Genomic DNA, 15,031 nt, shown 5'->3' with positions numbered 1-15,031 from the left:
TTCATAATTTTTCAATATATGTAATAATATTCAAATTCTTATATATTTTCAATATATTTGAAAATTTTTGCATGATAAAGTTTTTGTTATTATTTTTTAATCAAATTTTATATTGACAAACATGTTTTATAAAATGAACTACTAAGGATTAATTTTTGAACACAATGTTAATGTCAACATTTACTACAAATTTTACATATTTATGTCAATTTCAATCCAAATTAAAAATTCAAACAACATTTGTCTTCATCAAACATCAAATTCAAACAAATTACATAAAATCACTGTCTTTTGAAATGTCAATAAATCTAAATTTTAATTCTCCTCCATTCTTCTTCTTGCTGCCATTTTCACTCTGTATCCTTCTTTGTTGGTGGGGCTTAATATTATTTCTGAACAATATTGAACTCTAAGCTTCCTTATTTGATCAACCTGAACATTAAACCCGAAATTATATAGTTTTGAACAATATATGAAATTCTTTGAACATAACAAGAAAACATTTGAACAGTATTTTTGATACTCACATTATTTGCTTTCAAATCACAATTCCATTCTACCAAAGGCTCTGTTGTGTATGTTTCCATATGTTTCATCAAGTAAACACCACAATTTTTAGAATCCAAATTGCTTCTCCATTTCATCTTGATTAAATCAGTCTTGAAACTTAAGACTCTAGCAACATCGCTTCCTGTATAATCCTTTGTTCGCATAAAATATGCAAAAGCTTCTAGCTGTAAAACATAAAAATATACTTTTTGAACATCTCAATTGAATATACTGAACACAGTCTAAGAAGAAATTGAACAAAAAATAATTTAGTACTTTACCATTTTTTGAGGATTATCTTCATATTTGGTAGATGCTTTGATATTCATTGGAAGGTTCCTGTTATCAATCAAATCAACTGTGCTATTGTACATGTTGATACATAGCAAGTAGAAGTGACCAAATGCAGCCACGGGAAAGAAGAATTCCCTATATTTTTTTGTGTTGGAGATACCACTGTTTGCCATTTCATAATTCAATCTTTCAACAAACTTCTCATGTCTTACTTCTTTTGTGGTGTTCACACTTTCACCCTTGTTTGTGCAGACAATCATCTGCAATTAACCATTAAAATAATGAACAGTTATTATAAATATAATGAACACTTGTCAAAATATACTGAACAGTTTGTAGAAAAATATTAAATAAGGTTCATTTAAGAATATTGAATATATTTTTTCTTACGTATGGCATTGTGGAGAAGTAAATGCTATGTTTTTTGTCTTTGGTGTTCAGAATATGAGCCCAAGCATCGATAACTGCAGTGTCCACCTCTTCATCTGTTCCAAGTGTCCTCATTTCTTCCCTATTGACACTATTTTCTCCATCATGGTACAGTACTTCACTGCCAATACAAGAAAAAAAAAACAAATTAAGTTAAGCTTCAATTTATTATTTGAATTATATAAATAAATATTTGAACAAAGTAAATTAATTTTTGAACAACGAAATTATTTTAGAAAACTTACTCTTTAGGACCTTCACTGAATGCATAATCAGATAAAGTTGCTTGCATTGCACTACCATTTTTGAACAAATCCACATATTTAATCATGAATGGGGATTTTAGGCAAGCTGGCAATTTTGTAACTTCTCTTCGTGGTCTTTTGTTTGCATCCACAACCTGTTTTGTTTTTGGTCTATTGTAACAATATAAAAGTATTGTTAGTTTTTTTGAACTATACGTTTATATAACTGAACTGTATGTGAATTGCTAATGAACTTCTATTGAATATATATGCTCTTATACAGTTACCCCTTTGATTTTTCAGAAACTTGTTTTTCTTTTCCTGCTTCTTCTTTAGATCTGTAGATTTGAACATACAACAAAGACATATGAGCATCTAATACAATTATTTGAACACAGAAAAATAATATAGTAAATATATCATTCAATAATTCATAAATACATATGTATTTGTACTTGTTCTGATTTCATCCAAAATATTTATGCTGACTTTTTCAGCTTCTATCCTAGTTGTCCAAAAAATTACAGATTCGTTACATTACTTCCAAAATATTTACATATGTTTTTCTTTTTCTTTACTACCCTACTGCCCAAAAAATTACACTTAGATGTTCAGATAGAATTACATTACCCTTGATAGTGAAAGTCCTTTGAAAGTGGGTTCCTCAAAATATCATCAAGTGTTGCATCATTGGTTTCAAATATATTGGTAAAGTCAGTGGGATCATCAAATATGTCTTTAAAAGGCACATCTGTTGACTTTCCAGGTGCAGCAGCTGCTGCCATTTCAAAAGGCACCTCCTTTGCCTTTCCCTTTCCACCAATATCAGGCACTTTTTTCTTATGACCTTTCTCTCCTCTGCCTATGGTAAGTGTTAGGTCAAGAGTACTTTTCCCAACAACAGTACTCTCTTCCCCTTGATCTGCACTTTCCATAGAAAAAGGAGCAGTTGGTGTTGGAGGAGTTTGAAGTTCCAAATTAAAAGCACTTTCCATGTTATAATCCTCCCCCATCTTCTCTTTTGCTCTTTCTCTTCTTTTAACCTTTTCTGTTTTTTTCTCAGCTTCTCTTATTTCTGTTTCTTTTTTCTCAGCTTCCTTCTTCTCCAAATACTCTCTTTCAATCTGATCAATAGCCTTCAAGAAAGCCTCAGTTCCAAAGAAAGCCTCATCTTCACTCAAATTGGAAGCATCACTCATTCTTTTCCCAATAAGACCTTCAACACTTTTGATTATCATGTTGTTAGGGAACAGATTTTTCCCTAGCTTCAGCTTCTCAGACATTTTTGAAACACAAGTTCCCAAAGTCTTGACAATCTCCATCAAATCATCCATAAATTCCTCCTGTTTTCAATATAAAATCATTCACTTAAGTTTACAGTATTTTGAACATGCATTATAAGTTGATGAACATCAAAAATATAAAGAATGAATATGTAACTGATCTGATTATCAAGTATTAAAGTGTCCTTTATTATTTGAACTTTATACTAAATCATTTGAACATTTATCATAACAATCTGAACAATTATAAATAAAATTTGAACAGACTAGTAAATGGACTTAATTTAAAGTATTCTTTAATGATGTTATGACTGATTTTATAATTCATTATAAGTTGACGAAAGCATTTGAACATGTTTCATAACAATCTGAACTACTGGAAAAGAATTTTGAACAGAAAATAAAATGAACCTTGGTTGGCAAATTCTCATATGATTCAGCACTTTCTTGTTGTTGAACTTTTGGTTGTTGCTGTCCAGGTATTTGTATTCTTTCTAGCACACTTCCCAATCCAAATGTAGACTTTCCCTCTAATTTCATTCTCTCTTGAATCATATCTCTATTCCAAGTTGAAATTATTGGGTATGTCCTTGGTTGCTCAATACCTCTTTTTTGCACTCGATCATAATACAACAACTATGCCATGACAAAAGCATACCAAAACATTATTTCCATTACGAATTTTTAAAAAAATGAAACCAAGATATGCATTAACATCTTGAACAAACATAATTAAAAACCTTGAATTTTTAACATATTAATATATTGCATTAAAATTTTGAACACTCATAAGAAAAAACCTTTAAACAAACACAAGAAAATAAGAAATTAAATTTTGAACAGTTATATAAAAACTTTTGAACATAAGAATAAAAGTTATAATTTAAATTCTTTAATAAGGCAAACACATTTTGATCATATGCGTTTTTTAATTTTGAACTAATAGGTATAACTTTTGAACATTATGCAATACAATATGAACAAAAAATTTTAAATAACAAAAGTCAGAAGCATACCAACAGGAAAGGCAGTGGTCCCTTGAAAAAACCCTTGGTGTTTTGTTTCCACTCAGGCACTGTGGAAATCAGACTTTGTAGAACATATTTGCACCAATTCAATTCCTTTATTTCATCACAATCTTGAATTGAGTGTAGGAATTTGTAGTGGCAGTGAAGGTTTTGGCTTGTTTTCATCATTGAGTTCACAGCAAGCACAAGGAAATCTATTTTGAACATTTCAGTTGCTTCCCCTGTGTTCTTCTCTTTTGACTCTATGTCTGCCGCGACATATTTCCTCCTGTGCAAAGCTTGCTGATCCCTCTTGTTCTTCTTTTCTTCCTCACTTTCATACTTCTCAAATATCCACTGTGTTCTAGGGCTTCCAGTTTTGCACCCCCACATTTCCCTCCACCTCATCAATGGTGTCACTAACTCCAAATCTTCATCTTCTTCTTCTGTCTTCTTTGGCTCTTTTTCTGTAACAACTTTGTTACCTCTAGGTACTCCATATACAATCTGAACATCTTGTTCAGTGATCTCCACTGTTTTGTTAAGTGGCAAGTAAAGAGTGCTGCTGTTTTCTTCAAAATGTTTTAACAGCCAAGCACAAAATACTGCATCATTTTGAGGCAAATTCACAGAAAGAAATGCCCCAAATCCCATATCCTCAACTGCTTGTTTTTGTAGTGGGGTTAAGTTACTTACAAACTTCATAAACTTAACATGACCCACTCTAACAGTTAGCTTATCATCTTCAACCTCCTCATCATCACTCAAGTTCACTACATTATCATCAATCAGCTCATCTTCATCAACTTTTCTCTTTCTCTTTTTCTCAATCTTCTCAACTTGTTTTCCTTTGTCCTTTTTTTGAACTTCTTCAGCCTTTTTCTGAACTTCTTTTCCCTTCTTCTGAACTCCCTTTTTAACAACCTTTCCTGAAGGTTGTCCTCCTTCCTTTCCACCAGTTTTTTCTCTGATCTGAACCCCCTTCTGTGTTTTTTGAACCCCCTTTCTAATGTTTTGAACTCTATTAAACTCTGATTCTGGAATAACCTCTGCTTCAACAGGACTTTTTGGCCCTTCTGGGGTACTTTGGCTGCGCAACACTCTTGTTGTTGTAGGTGTTGTAGGTGTTGTGTTCTTCCTTTTTTTTGTAGCTATGTGCTTCCTTCTCCTATTTAAATTATTTATATAAGTTAAAAAAATATTTACATTTATGTATTTAAATGAACATTACAATATAATAAAATGATCAAAAACATATTAATAATTTACCTAGGCTTTGGCTGACTATTATTGTCACCATTGCTTCCATCTGGTTCAGAATTTCCTGTAGGTTGGTCACTATTGGGCTGACCATTATTGTCACCATTGCTTTCTTCTGGTTCAGGATTTCCTATAGGTTGTTCAATATGTCCTGTAGGTTCTTCGGGAATTCCTGGTTCTTCAGTTGGGACCATAGAACTTGTTTGAGGTTGAACAGGATTTCCTTGTTCTTCATTTGGGACCACATCACTTGTTTGAGGTTGAACAGGATTTCCTTGTTCTTCATTTGGGACCACAGCACCTGTTTGAGGTTGAACAGGATTTTCAGAATTTGGTTGAGGTTTTTCAGAAATTTCAGGTTGGAGTTCAGAAGTTCCTTTTTGTAGTTCAGAAATTGTTGATGAGGGTACAAAAGTTTCTGGTTGATTTTCTGATGGGATTTCAGTCATTTGTGGAGGTAAATCAGAAGATTTTTTTGGTTCTTGGTGTTCAGTGGGTTGGTATGGTAGTTCAGATGCTTTAGGATGTTGTTCAGATGCTTCAGGATGCTGTTCAGTGGGTTCTCCAGCATTTGGACTGTTAATAAAGTAAAATTACAACAAAATCAACATATTATATGAATATAAACTAAATTTTATATGAATATAAACCAAATTTACATATTATTTCTGATTAATATTTTGCTATAAACTAAATTTGTAGGTGTTCAGTTATTATTTTTAAGTAAATCAAACTAAATTTGTAGGTGTTCAGTTATTATTTTTTGTCATTCAAATGTATTTCATGGGTTGTTCAAAAAAATATCCAAAATTATCATAATTCATCAATATACAATCAAATATAGTTATAATATTGTGGTTTGTTCAGTGCTTTTTTTTTATTGTTCAAAATTTTTTAAAGGGTTTTCATCTGAAAACTTAATAATTAATTATTATCTATAATTCCATTACAAATTTAAATGAAATATGTTCAGTGGCTATTCATTGTTGTTCAAAAGATTTTTCTGGGTTGTTCAAAAATATATCAATACATAATTAAAATTGATAAACCTGCATGCATATATACAAACATAAATGCAAAATTCTGGGTTGTTCAGTGTTTGTTTTTTATTGTTCAAAATTTTTTTAAGGGTATTCATCTGAAAACTTAATAATTAATTATTATCTATAATTCCATTACAAAGTGAAATGAAATATGTTCAGTGGCTATTTATTGTTGTTCAAAAGATTTTTGTGGGTTGTTCAAAAATATATCAATACATAATTAAAATTGATAAACATGCATGCATATATACAAACATAAATGCAAAATTCTGGGTTTTTCAGTTGAGTATTTATAATTCTTCTTCAAAAAAATAACATATATTCACATTGAACAGGAATCATATGAATTAAAAGTTCAAAATATACCTGTTTGATGGACTTTCTGAAATTACTTTGTTTAATTCTTGCAAAATTTTGTGATCAACAATTGGACTTGCTTTTATATCTTCCAATTTCTTCGTTTTTGGTGTTTTCGTTTTGAACATCTTAATTAATGTCCTGTTCAACAAAATTTTGTACCAAATTATTTTTCAATTTTAAAAATTAGGGTTTAAATTGCTCGTTTTGTTAGTAATTAGAACAAAATATTACTTACATATTATCGTCTTCATCATCAGACGAACTTTGTTGCGATTTTCTACAAAAAAAAAAAAACAAAATTATATCTATTATTTAACATTTCAAAAAATTAAACAATAAAAACTTAACAAATTGATCAAAATCGAGTAAAAATCAAAGTTATTGGAGAGATGTTCACCTTTTTGAAGGTGTTTTCGGTGAATCTTCTTCGTTCGCCATGGAATTGCAGTAGTTTTTAGAGAGAGAAATTTAGAGTTGAGTGAGAAAAATGAAATGAGGAGAGAGAATTGCAAATGAATTTATTAGATGAAGCTTTATAATTTATGAGAAGAGAGAGAATGATTTAAAATGATTAAAAAAATAAAGTGGCGGTTATTTTAAAAAAAAAAAAACTGAAAAACGGAACTCCGTTTTTTTTTCTGGGTTGGGCGTGTTTTTTGTTTGGGCTGTGTTTATTGGGCCGCGTGTGGGTTGGAGCATGTAGTTTACTGTGCACCATGGTGCATAGAATACCAATTGCCCAAACCCGTCCAAAATGGATGGGTTGTGCAGGCTTTTTTGACCGAGCCACAAGATGAACAACGATAGCATAAAAACGTATTCCCAAGCCCGCCCAAAAAAAAATTAAAATTGACAAAACTGCCCAAAGCCGGCCCAAATTTGGTCGGGTTGGTTATGATCAGCTCTAGTTTCGGGTTGTGTTCAGGTCTTGTCAAGTCATTTATGCTAGCTCAATTTTAATTCAGTTCAGTTCCTAATTTCCTTCTCTCTTAAACAATTCAGCTCAGTTCAGTTCAGCTCCAATTACTTCAGTTCAACTCCAATTACTTCAGTTCAGCTCAATTCAGTAAATCAAAACAGGCCCTTAGTCATAACTTTAGTTATGACTCTAAAGTTACATATTTCTCAAACACGACTTAAGTTGAAAATCCTTTAAATTACAAATAATTTTTTACACTAGTGACATAACAATGGTACAAATAAGTTGAAACTTAATACAACCTTCTAATATTTTTGGGAACGATTCTTTTATTTAGATTTTTGTAGTCTAACCTTCTCTATTGCTTAAAGGAAAATTTGTTAATTACTACCTTATAAAGGGGGTTTTTGTAAATATTACCCTAAAAAAAAGTTGTTAATTACTACCATTAAAACTGATTGATTCTGGTAACTACTACGTTTTTCCTAATCAACCTAATTAGTTTCTTAATTACATCAATATTCTTTTAAATTGTAAATAATAGCTTCTCTCTCTAAAAAAATGTAAATTATAGCTTTTAAACCTTAATCTATACTTACATATTAAAAACATCTAAAATATGCTAATAACAAGACTTGAACTCAAGACCAACAAGTCTTAAGTTACATGTCTTACCATCTTAGCTATTTATTAACTGTGTTTTTTTATCCAACAAAATTATACTCCCTCCGTTTTTTTTTATATGCATCACTTTGACAATTGCGCTAATCATATACCATGGTTGACTTAATTTTTTCATCTCTAAAAAATGAATAAATGTTATTATATTATATATCATTAGATTCATCATAATGTCTAGTTTCATAATATAATTTTGTTACAATTTTTACTAATACACAATTAGAGATATTTATGGTCAAAGTTGCATCTCGGCAAATGTGCTGGTCAAACTGATGCATATAAAAAACAGAGGGAGTAGTTAACTTAGTTAAGGTAATTGGTGTTTTATTATACTATTTGCTTCCATTATGTAATGATTGAGTTTGACAACTAAAAAATGTTTATAGCAAGACTTAAACTCGAAACCAACAAGTACAAATTAGCAATTGAGCGCGGGGAAATTAGGTCGTTGACTAACCTCCTCACGGCCAAAAAAAATTTATTATAATCCTAAACTAACCCCTAAACAAGTCTAGTGGTAAGTTCGGAGTCGAACCACAAGGAACGACAATGTTGGATTGTTCTCGATCTAATGCTTAAGCTACGCCGAAGTCGGTTTATGGATAGTGGACACTACAACTACACTAACACACATATAAAGATCAAGATATTATAAAGTCTACTAGGGGCAAAGATCCACTTTGAACAATTAACAAGTTAATGGGAATCGATTTGATAATCAATCATGCAAAGAAAGAATTAAAATGAGAATTAATTACACTCAAGAGCAATCTCTCAAATTCCTAGCCTAGATCCCTCATTGACTAGGTGCATAGAAGAAATTTACCCAAAATGCAATCAAATATATTAATTCTAATTCACAATCCCTTGTCAAACTAGAACTAACATGCAATTAAGTTTGCTATCTTGGGAGATCAATCCAATCTAAAACAAACAACATGCCATCATCAATTCAATCAATTTAATCACACAATTATCATCAAATTTATCTCAAGTAACTTGATTAACCATACCAAAGCTTCACTCAACACCTAGTAGAATGAAATCTACTTAAACATGATTAACAAAGCAATTAATAAAGCATAAAGAGAGAAGAGAGTAAGAAATGCTCATTGATATAAAATGGAGATCTTCAAATCATCAAATTCCTCCTTTGATTATCCAAAATCCATGAAAACCATTGTTTCTCTCACTTTCTCTCTCCAAAATTTGAGAGTTTCTCTCTCTAAAAAACTAACCTAAGCTAAAATTACACTAAGAAGCTCTCCCTTTTACAATCGGAGCTAAGAAGGTATTTATATTACCCCAAATAGAAAGGACGGAGAAAACAAGAAAAATGACCCGTCTACAGGTCGGCACGGACGTGCCAAAGGTTGCACGGACGTGCAGACCTGTTAAAATACGAGCAGCAGCTACTGCCTGACCTTGCACGGGCGTGCTTCATTAGGCACAGACGTGCAGGGACCTGCACGGACGTGCCACTTATTGGCACGGACGTGCAGCCCTTTTCTGGCGAAACAGCTTATTTTCGGAAGGTCATAACTTCTTCGTTACTCATCGGAATAAGGCATGTGACCAGTCGTTGGAAAGCTCTCGAGATGAACTTTATTCTCCAATTTGAATCACTTCAAAATGTTTTTTAGATCAAAAGATATAGGCGTTTGAAGTATGATCTTTGCAAATCAAGTGCACATTTCTTCATTACTTGTTCTTTTATGTTTTATATTTCTTCAATCTTGAGCAATGAACTTATCCAAGTGTTCCTAAACATAAGAGTAAACCAATAAAGTTTAATCTAATGCCATAAGCCACCAAAATATGCAAGAAAATCCAAAATTGAGCAATAACGACATTTCACACATAAACATGACAAATGTAGTAAAACGTTATTAAAACCAAGTAAAAAGATAGAAAAACTATGAAAAACTAACTAGAAAACTCCTAAAAATAGCGACATAAATAACACTTATCAAATTCCCCCAAGCTTAACTTTTGCTCGCCCTCGAGCAAAACAAAGGAAACACAAGGGAATGTGATGCATTCTATACAAACAAAGAAAACTAGAAGGGAAAGAATATACACTAACTCACTTTCGTAGGAATCACGAATACATTTAGCGTATGCATCAAGCACTTTAAACCCCTTAGATTGCTCTAGAGGACGAGTAAGCTCTCGTAAGGGTGTCCTAAGAGTTTAACCCATAACTCTTGACAAAAATCAAGGCAAAGCAATAAATAAATAAAATAAAATAAAATAAAATAAATCGAAGTAACAGAAAAGTTACAAGCGTTCTAGAGTGGACTTTTATGATGGAACAAACACTAATGAATGTCAATCTTTCTAAAATAATAAAGGTATGCACGTTCTAAGATGTTCAAGGTTGATTGAAACATAACATATGCTAAGCATAGAGAACTAAAGGAAACACATTCCACCTTTTGTTTCAACCAATCGAACCACGTTCTCTCTACTAGTTTCAAATCCACTTTCAAGTTAGCTTCTCATGATTCCACGAAGGAACCGGAAAATAAATAAGAAATTAAAAACATTGAGAAGGTTACCCGACATCTTGGCTATGCAAACTCCCTCTATAGGCTTGATTCCTATTTCCCGCCATCATTGAATGACTTAACCCTCTAGGATCAAAAGGACTTTCAAGGTATTAACATATAAGCTAGGAGAGTAAAGGTGTGGAGAACTCTTGAAATTGGTGGTAAACCTATGTGAAGCACGGGTGGAACTTCTTCCACAAGATCCAAACGATTCCAAAACAAAAGTGCCATGTATGCTTATTAAATAACTTTCCCCCAAGCTTATTTAACACAAAATAACAAAAACAGGGAAAACAACAATAACAAAACCCTTTTTTTTTGTGCTTTACATTCTTCTTTACTTTTTTTTTTTCAATATTTCCTTTTTCCAAGCTTTTGTTTTTTTTTTTTTTAATGTCCTTGCCTCTTTTAACTTTGGACGGCTTTTTTCTCAAAATGCATTTGCTTTTATGCACAAAATTATATACGATACATACTTGCTTTGCAAATGAACTCATAATTCTAAACTTGCACCATAAACAATAAAACAAGCTCGAAAACAAAATTGCTTCACAAAACTAAAGGTAGAAATTAAAGTGAAACTAACGCTTGAAGGCTTGTATGTGGCTAGAGAAAAGAATGCATATGGGTCAAAGGGGCTAGCAAGAGGGGCAAATGCAAACCAAATCCAAAAATTGAAAATTAATCCTATAAAAAGAGAAATGCCTTTGTCATCCCCTAAAGTGGCTCGGTTGTGATCTTGGGAGCTAAAAGTCAAGTTCTAGATATGAGAATGCAATAGCCAAGGATCCAAAAATGCCGCTCAACAAAATATGATGAAGGCTTGAACAATTATACCTCACTAGGGATAGCAATAACTAACTCTTAATTTCATATCCACTATAGAGAGCAACTCCATCTTACCACAAACAAGTGAACTAAAGCTTTATGGTCCCAAAGTTCTTAGCCAACTACCTTAGCATACCATATTCTAGAGTCAACCTAACACATTCTCAAACCGTGCACACCTCTAAAATTTAGGAAGAAAGACATTCAAGAATACAAGTCCAAAAGTATTATGTCCAAAGCAAGAACAAAAGAAAACACATTGCAAATTTGCCTTGATAGAAACAAAAATCTTTTTGTGATTTTCAAGATAAAGAACATGAAAATACATATACAAATGTGCATGGCATATATGAATCAACATCCCACCAAACATGATGGAATACCCTCCCCGAAGCTTGAATGAAACACTAAACTCAATCATAAATCAATTAATCCATGGGAGGGGAAAACGAGGAGATCAATCCAACAACCCAACATATGTCCTGTTTCAAAGCCACTTTAGGTATCAACCAATGGAAAAATAGCAAGGAAAGATATTACCGGATTTTAGGTGGGTGTATATACCCGCAAATGACCCAATTAAACTTTTCAAAGCCACTTTTCTCAAGAATTGAATCTTGTTTTCCATATGCTAGCAATTGTGGTGCCAAACTTCCTTGATTCTTGATCCAAACTAATGCACCAAAGTATATCAAGTTATGTACCTAGAAAAAGGCACACAAACATTTCCATGAGAGAAAATCTATTCTAAAAAGAAAAGAAAATGAAAGCAATAAAACACGGGTTACTTCCCGAGAAAGGCTTGCTTAAGGTCCAAGCTTGACCGCTCTAGTAAATAATATTGCAACGATCGCAAGAGCTTGTCAAATGCACTACTACACATCTCATAAGATAACAAGTAGGCAAATGATATAAGAAGGACATGCACCAAGATTAGGGCACACAAAAGAAAATGAAGAGGGAGTTGCCAAGAAGAAGAATAATCAAAAGAAAATTCAAGAAAATAAGAAGAAGAATAGAAAGGCAAACTCTCTTCACAAAAATCTTTTTGGGTGGCAAAATCACCCTTTTCCTCAATAGAAGACGAATGAGGGACATGAAAATCATCATAGGCAAGGGGTTCCCTAATAGGCTCATTAACAAAGGAAGGAAGGGATATAGGAGTGTAGGGGATATGGTTGAAATTCCTTGAAAAAGGGACATGAGAGAAGGGGATAGGAGCAATGGTCTCACAAATGGTCTCTTCTTCACCACCATCCCTCAAATCACCAATTTGAGCATGAAAATCAATCATAGAATCCTCAAAAGAAGAACACTCATGATCATGATCTTCCTCAAACATCCAACTTCCAAGAGGAACTACATAATCCCCTTCACTACAATCATGAACAACAACTCCCTCAACTTCCTTAAAGCCTAAAATCTCAAAGCCATGCATGAATGGATGCAAATTCATTTCAAAATTATCTCTCTCCCATGAAGCATGCTTAATGAACTCACTCAAAAGGCTATGGGTTTCATTTGACACTCAATAAACACATTAGACATAACCTCAAATGAATCCAAATACTCATGGATAAAAGGATCACAATCATGCACTTGAGACTCATCAAGATGGGAAAGAGGGTTAAGATTTTCAAAATCAACACTCTCTTCATTCTCAACTCCTTCACCATCACTCATATGCTCACCAATGGGATCCTCACACTCTCTTGGTTGCTCAAAATCATCATCATCATCCTCAACACACACATTAAATTGGGATTTTTCACAAACAAGCATCAAAGATGACAATTGGCTTTCTAACTCTTCTTTTCTTCTCCTTCCCTCCTCAAGACGCTCCTCATTCTTTTTCATTATCTCTAATTGACCTCTCATAGAATTAAGAATCATTTCCTTACTAGGCCCAAGCTCATTATCAAGCTCAATGCACCTAATTTGAGATTCAAAAGTAGCAATAAGGGATTCAAAAGGTGTAGAATATTGAGGCTCAACAAGAGAAGAAGAAGTATAACCAAGATTGGAAAAATTAACATTAAGATCATGAGCATATACATCACAATGGGGAGTGGGGGCACAATCAAACACATGAGATTCATCATTAAGGGAACGAAGCACATCACAAGAAGGCATGGTAAATAATGAAGAATATTGAAACACACCATTAGCATCAACTTGAGCATGTACCTCATCATCATGAACAAAAGAGGAAATAAAGTTGAAATCATGTGTTTTAGGTTCACTTAAGGGATCATGTAACAAATCATGGGAATTCATGCTAATATTGAAAGTATCAACACATTGCATATCAATAATAGAATCATAATTACCCTTATTGTTGACATCCCAAGAAAACCAAACATAAAAATCCCAAGCATCATCAATTGATAATGCTCTAAATTCACCATTATGCATGCATTCAATTTCATCCCTAGTTTGCTCATTCAAACCAAAATAACAAATCTCACAAGCCTCCCAAAGACTACAACAATTAAAGTCCAAATATCCCTCAAGTCTATTGAAATATTCACAAAAAGGCTCATTGTCATATTGAGGAAACGAGTTACTTCCCATTTTTTTACAAAAACAAGCAAAAATAAATAAAAAAATAAATAAAAATAAAAAGAAAAGTATACACAAAGACCTAGACTCAAGCAATCAAAAACAATCAAGCATTGACACCGTTCCCCGGCAACGGCGCCATTTTGAGCGCGGGGAAATTAGGTCGTTGACTAACCTCCTCACGGCCAAACAAAATTTATTATAATCCTAAACTAACCCCTAAACAAGTCTAGTGGTAAGTTCGGAGTCGAACCACAAGGAACGGCAATGTTGGATTGTTCTCGATCTAATGCTTAAGCTACGCCGAAGTCGGTTTATGGATAGTGGACACTACAACTACACTAACACACATATAAAGATCAAGATATTATAAAGTCTACTAGGGGCAAAGATCCACTTTGAACAATTAACAAGTTAATGGGAATCGATTTGATAATCAATCATGCAAAGAAAGAATTAAAATGAGAATTAATTACACTCAAGAGCAATCTCTCAAATTCCTAGCCTAGATCCCTCATTGACTAGGTGCATAGAAGAAATTTACCCAAAATGCAATCAAATATATTAATTCTAATTCACAATCCCTTGTCAAACTAGAACTAACATGCAATTAAGTTTGCTATCTTGGGAGATCAATCCAATCTAAAACAAACAACATGCCATCATCAATTCAATCAATTTAATCACACAATTATCATCAAATTTATCTCAAGTAACTTGATTAACCATACCAAAGCTTCACTCAACACCTAGTAGAATGAAATCTACTTAAACATGATTAACAAAGCAATTAATAAAGCATAAAGAGAGAAGAGAGTAAGAAATGCTCATTGATATAAAATGGAGATCTTCAAATCATCAAATTCCTCCTTTGATTATCCAAAATCCATGAAAACCATTGTTTCTCTCACTTTCTCTCTCCAAAATTTGAGAGTTTCTCTCTCTAAAAAACTAACCTAAGCTAAAATTACACTAAGAAGCTCTCCCTTTTACAATCGGAGCTAAGAAGGTATTTATAT

The 15,031-nt window shown here is 32.7% G+C and overlaps 1 protein-coding gene across 1 annotated transcript; it reads right to left on the bottom strand.

Annotated features, from left to right (window-relative positions):
* Positions 1 to 294: 294 nt before the first annotated feature.
* Positions 295 to 9,020, bottom strand: LOC145621082 (uncharacterized). Its single transcript, XM_081675817.1, has 13 exons — positions 6,868 to 9,020; positions 6,706 to 6,747; positions 6,477 to 6,608; positions 5,077 to 5,643; positions 3,817 to 4,975; positions 3,212 to 3,436; positions 2,148 to 2,860; positions 1,805 to 1,855; positions 1,518 to 1,688; positions 1,234 to 1,393; positions 831 to 1,103; positions 528 to 734; positions 295 to 432 (listed from the first exon to the last, which is right to left on the bottom strand). The coding sequence occupies exons 1-13, from the start codon at positions 6,906 to 6,908 to the stop codon at positions 316 to 318; spliced, it is 3,858 nt and encodes a 1,285-aa protein (XP_081531943.1). The 5' UTR covers positions 6,909 to 9,020; the 3' UTR covers positions 295 to 315.
* Positions 9,021 to 15,031: the final 6,011 nt, after the last annotated feature.

This window comes from Chenopodium album, chromosome 27, assembly GCF_948465745.1.
Source record: "Chenopodium album chromosome 27, dcCheAlbu1.1, whole genome shotgun sequence".
Classification (NCBI taxonomy): Eukaryota; Viridiplantae; Streptophyta; class Magnoliopsida; order Caryophyllales; family Amaranthaceae; genus Chenopodium; species Chenopodium album.
The sequence above is the reverse complement of the archived record's forward strand: the minus strand, read 5'-3'. Positions and strand labels throughout refer to the sequence as shown.

Coding starts and splice junctions, on each gene's coding strand:
- LOC145621082 (XM_081675817.1), bottom strand. CDS start 6,908: ATGGCGAACGAAGAAGATTCACCGAAAACACCTTCAAAAAG. Junction 5,644..6,476: donor TCAGAAAGTCCATCAAACAG/GTATATTTTGAA, acceptor CTTTATTAACAG/TCCAAATGCTGGAGAACCCA. Junction 1,104..1,233: donor ACTTCTCCACAATGCCATAC/GTAAGAAAAAAT, acceptor GGTTAATTGCAG/ATGATTGTCTGCACAAACAA.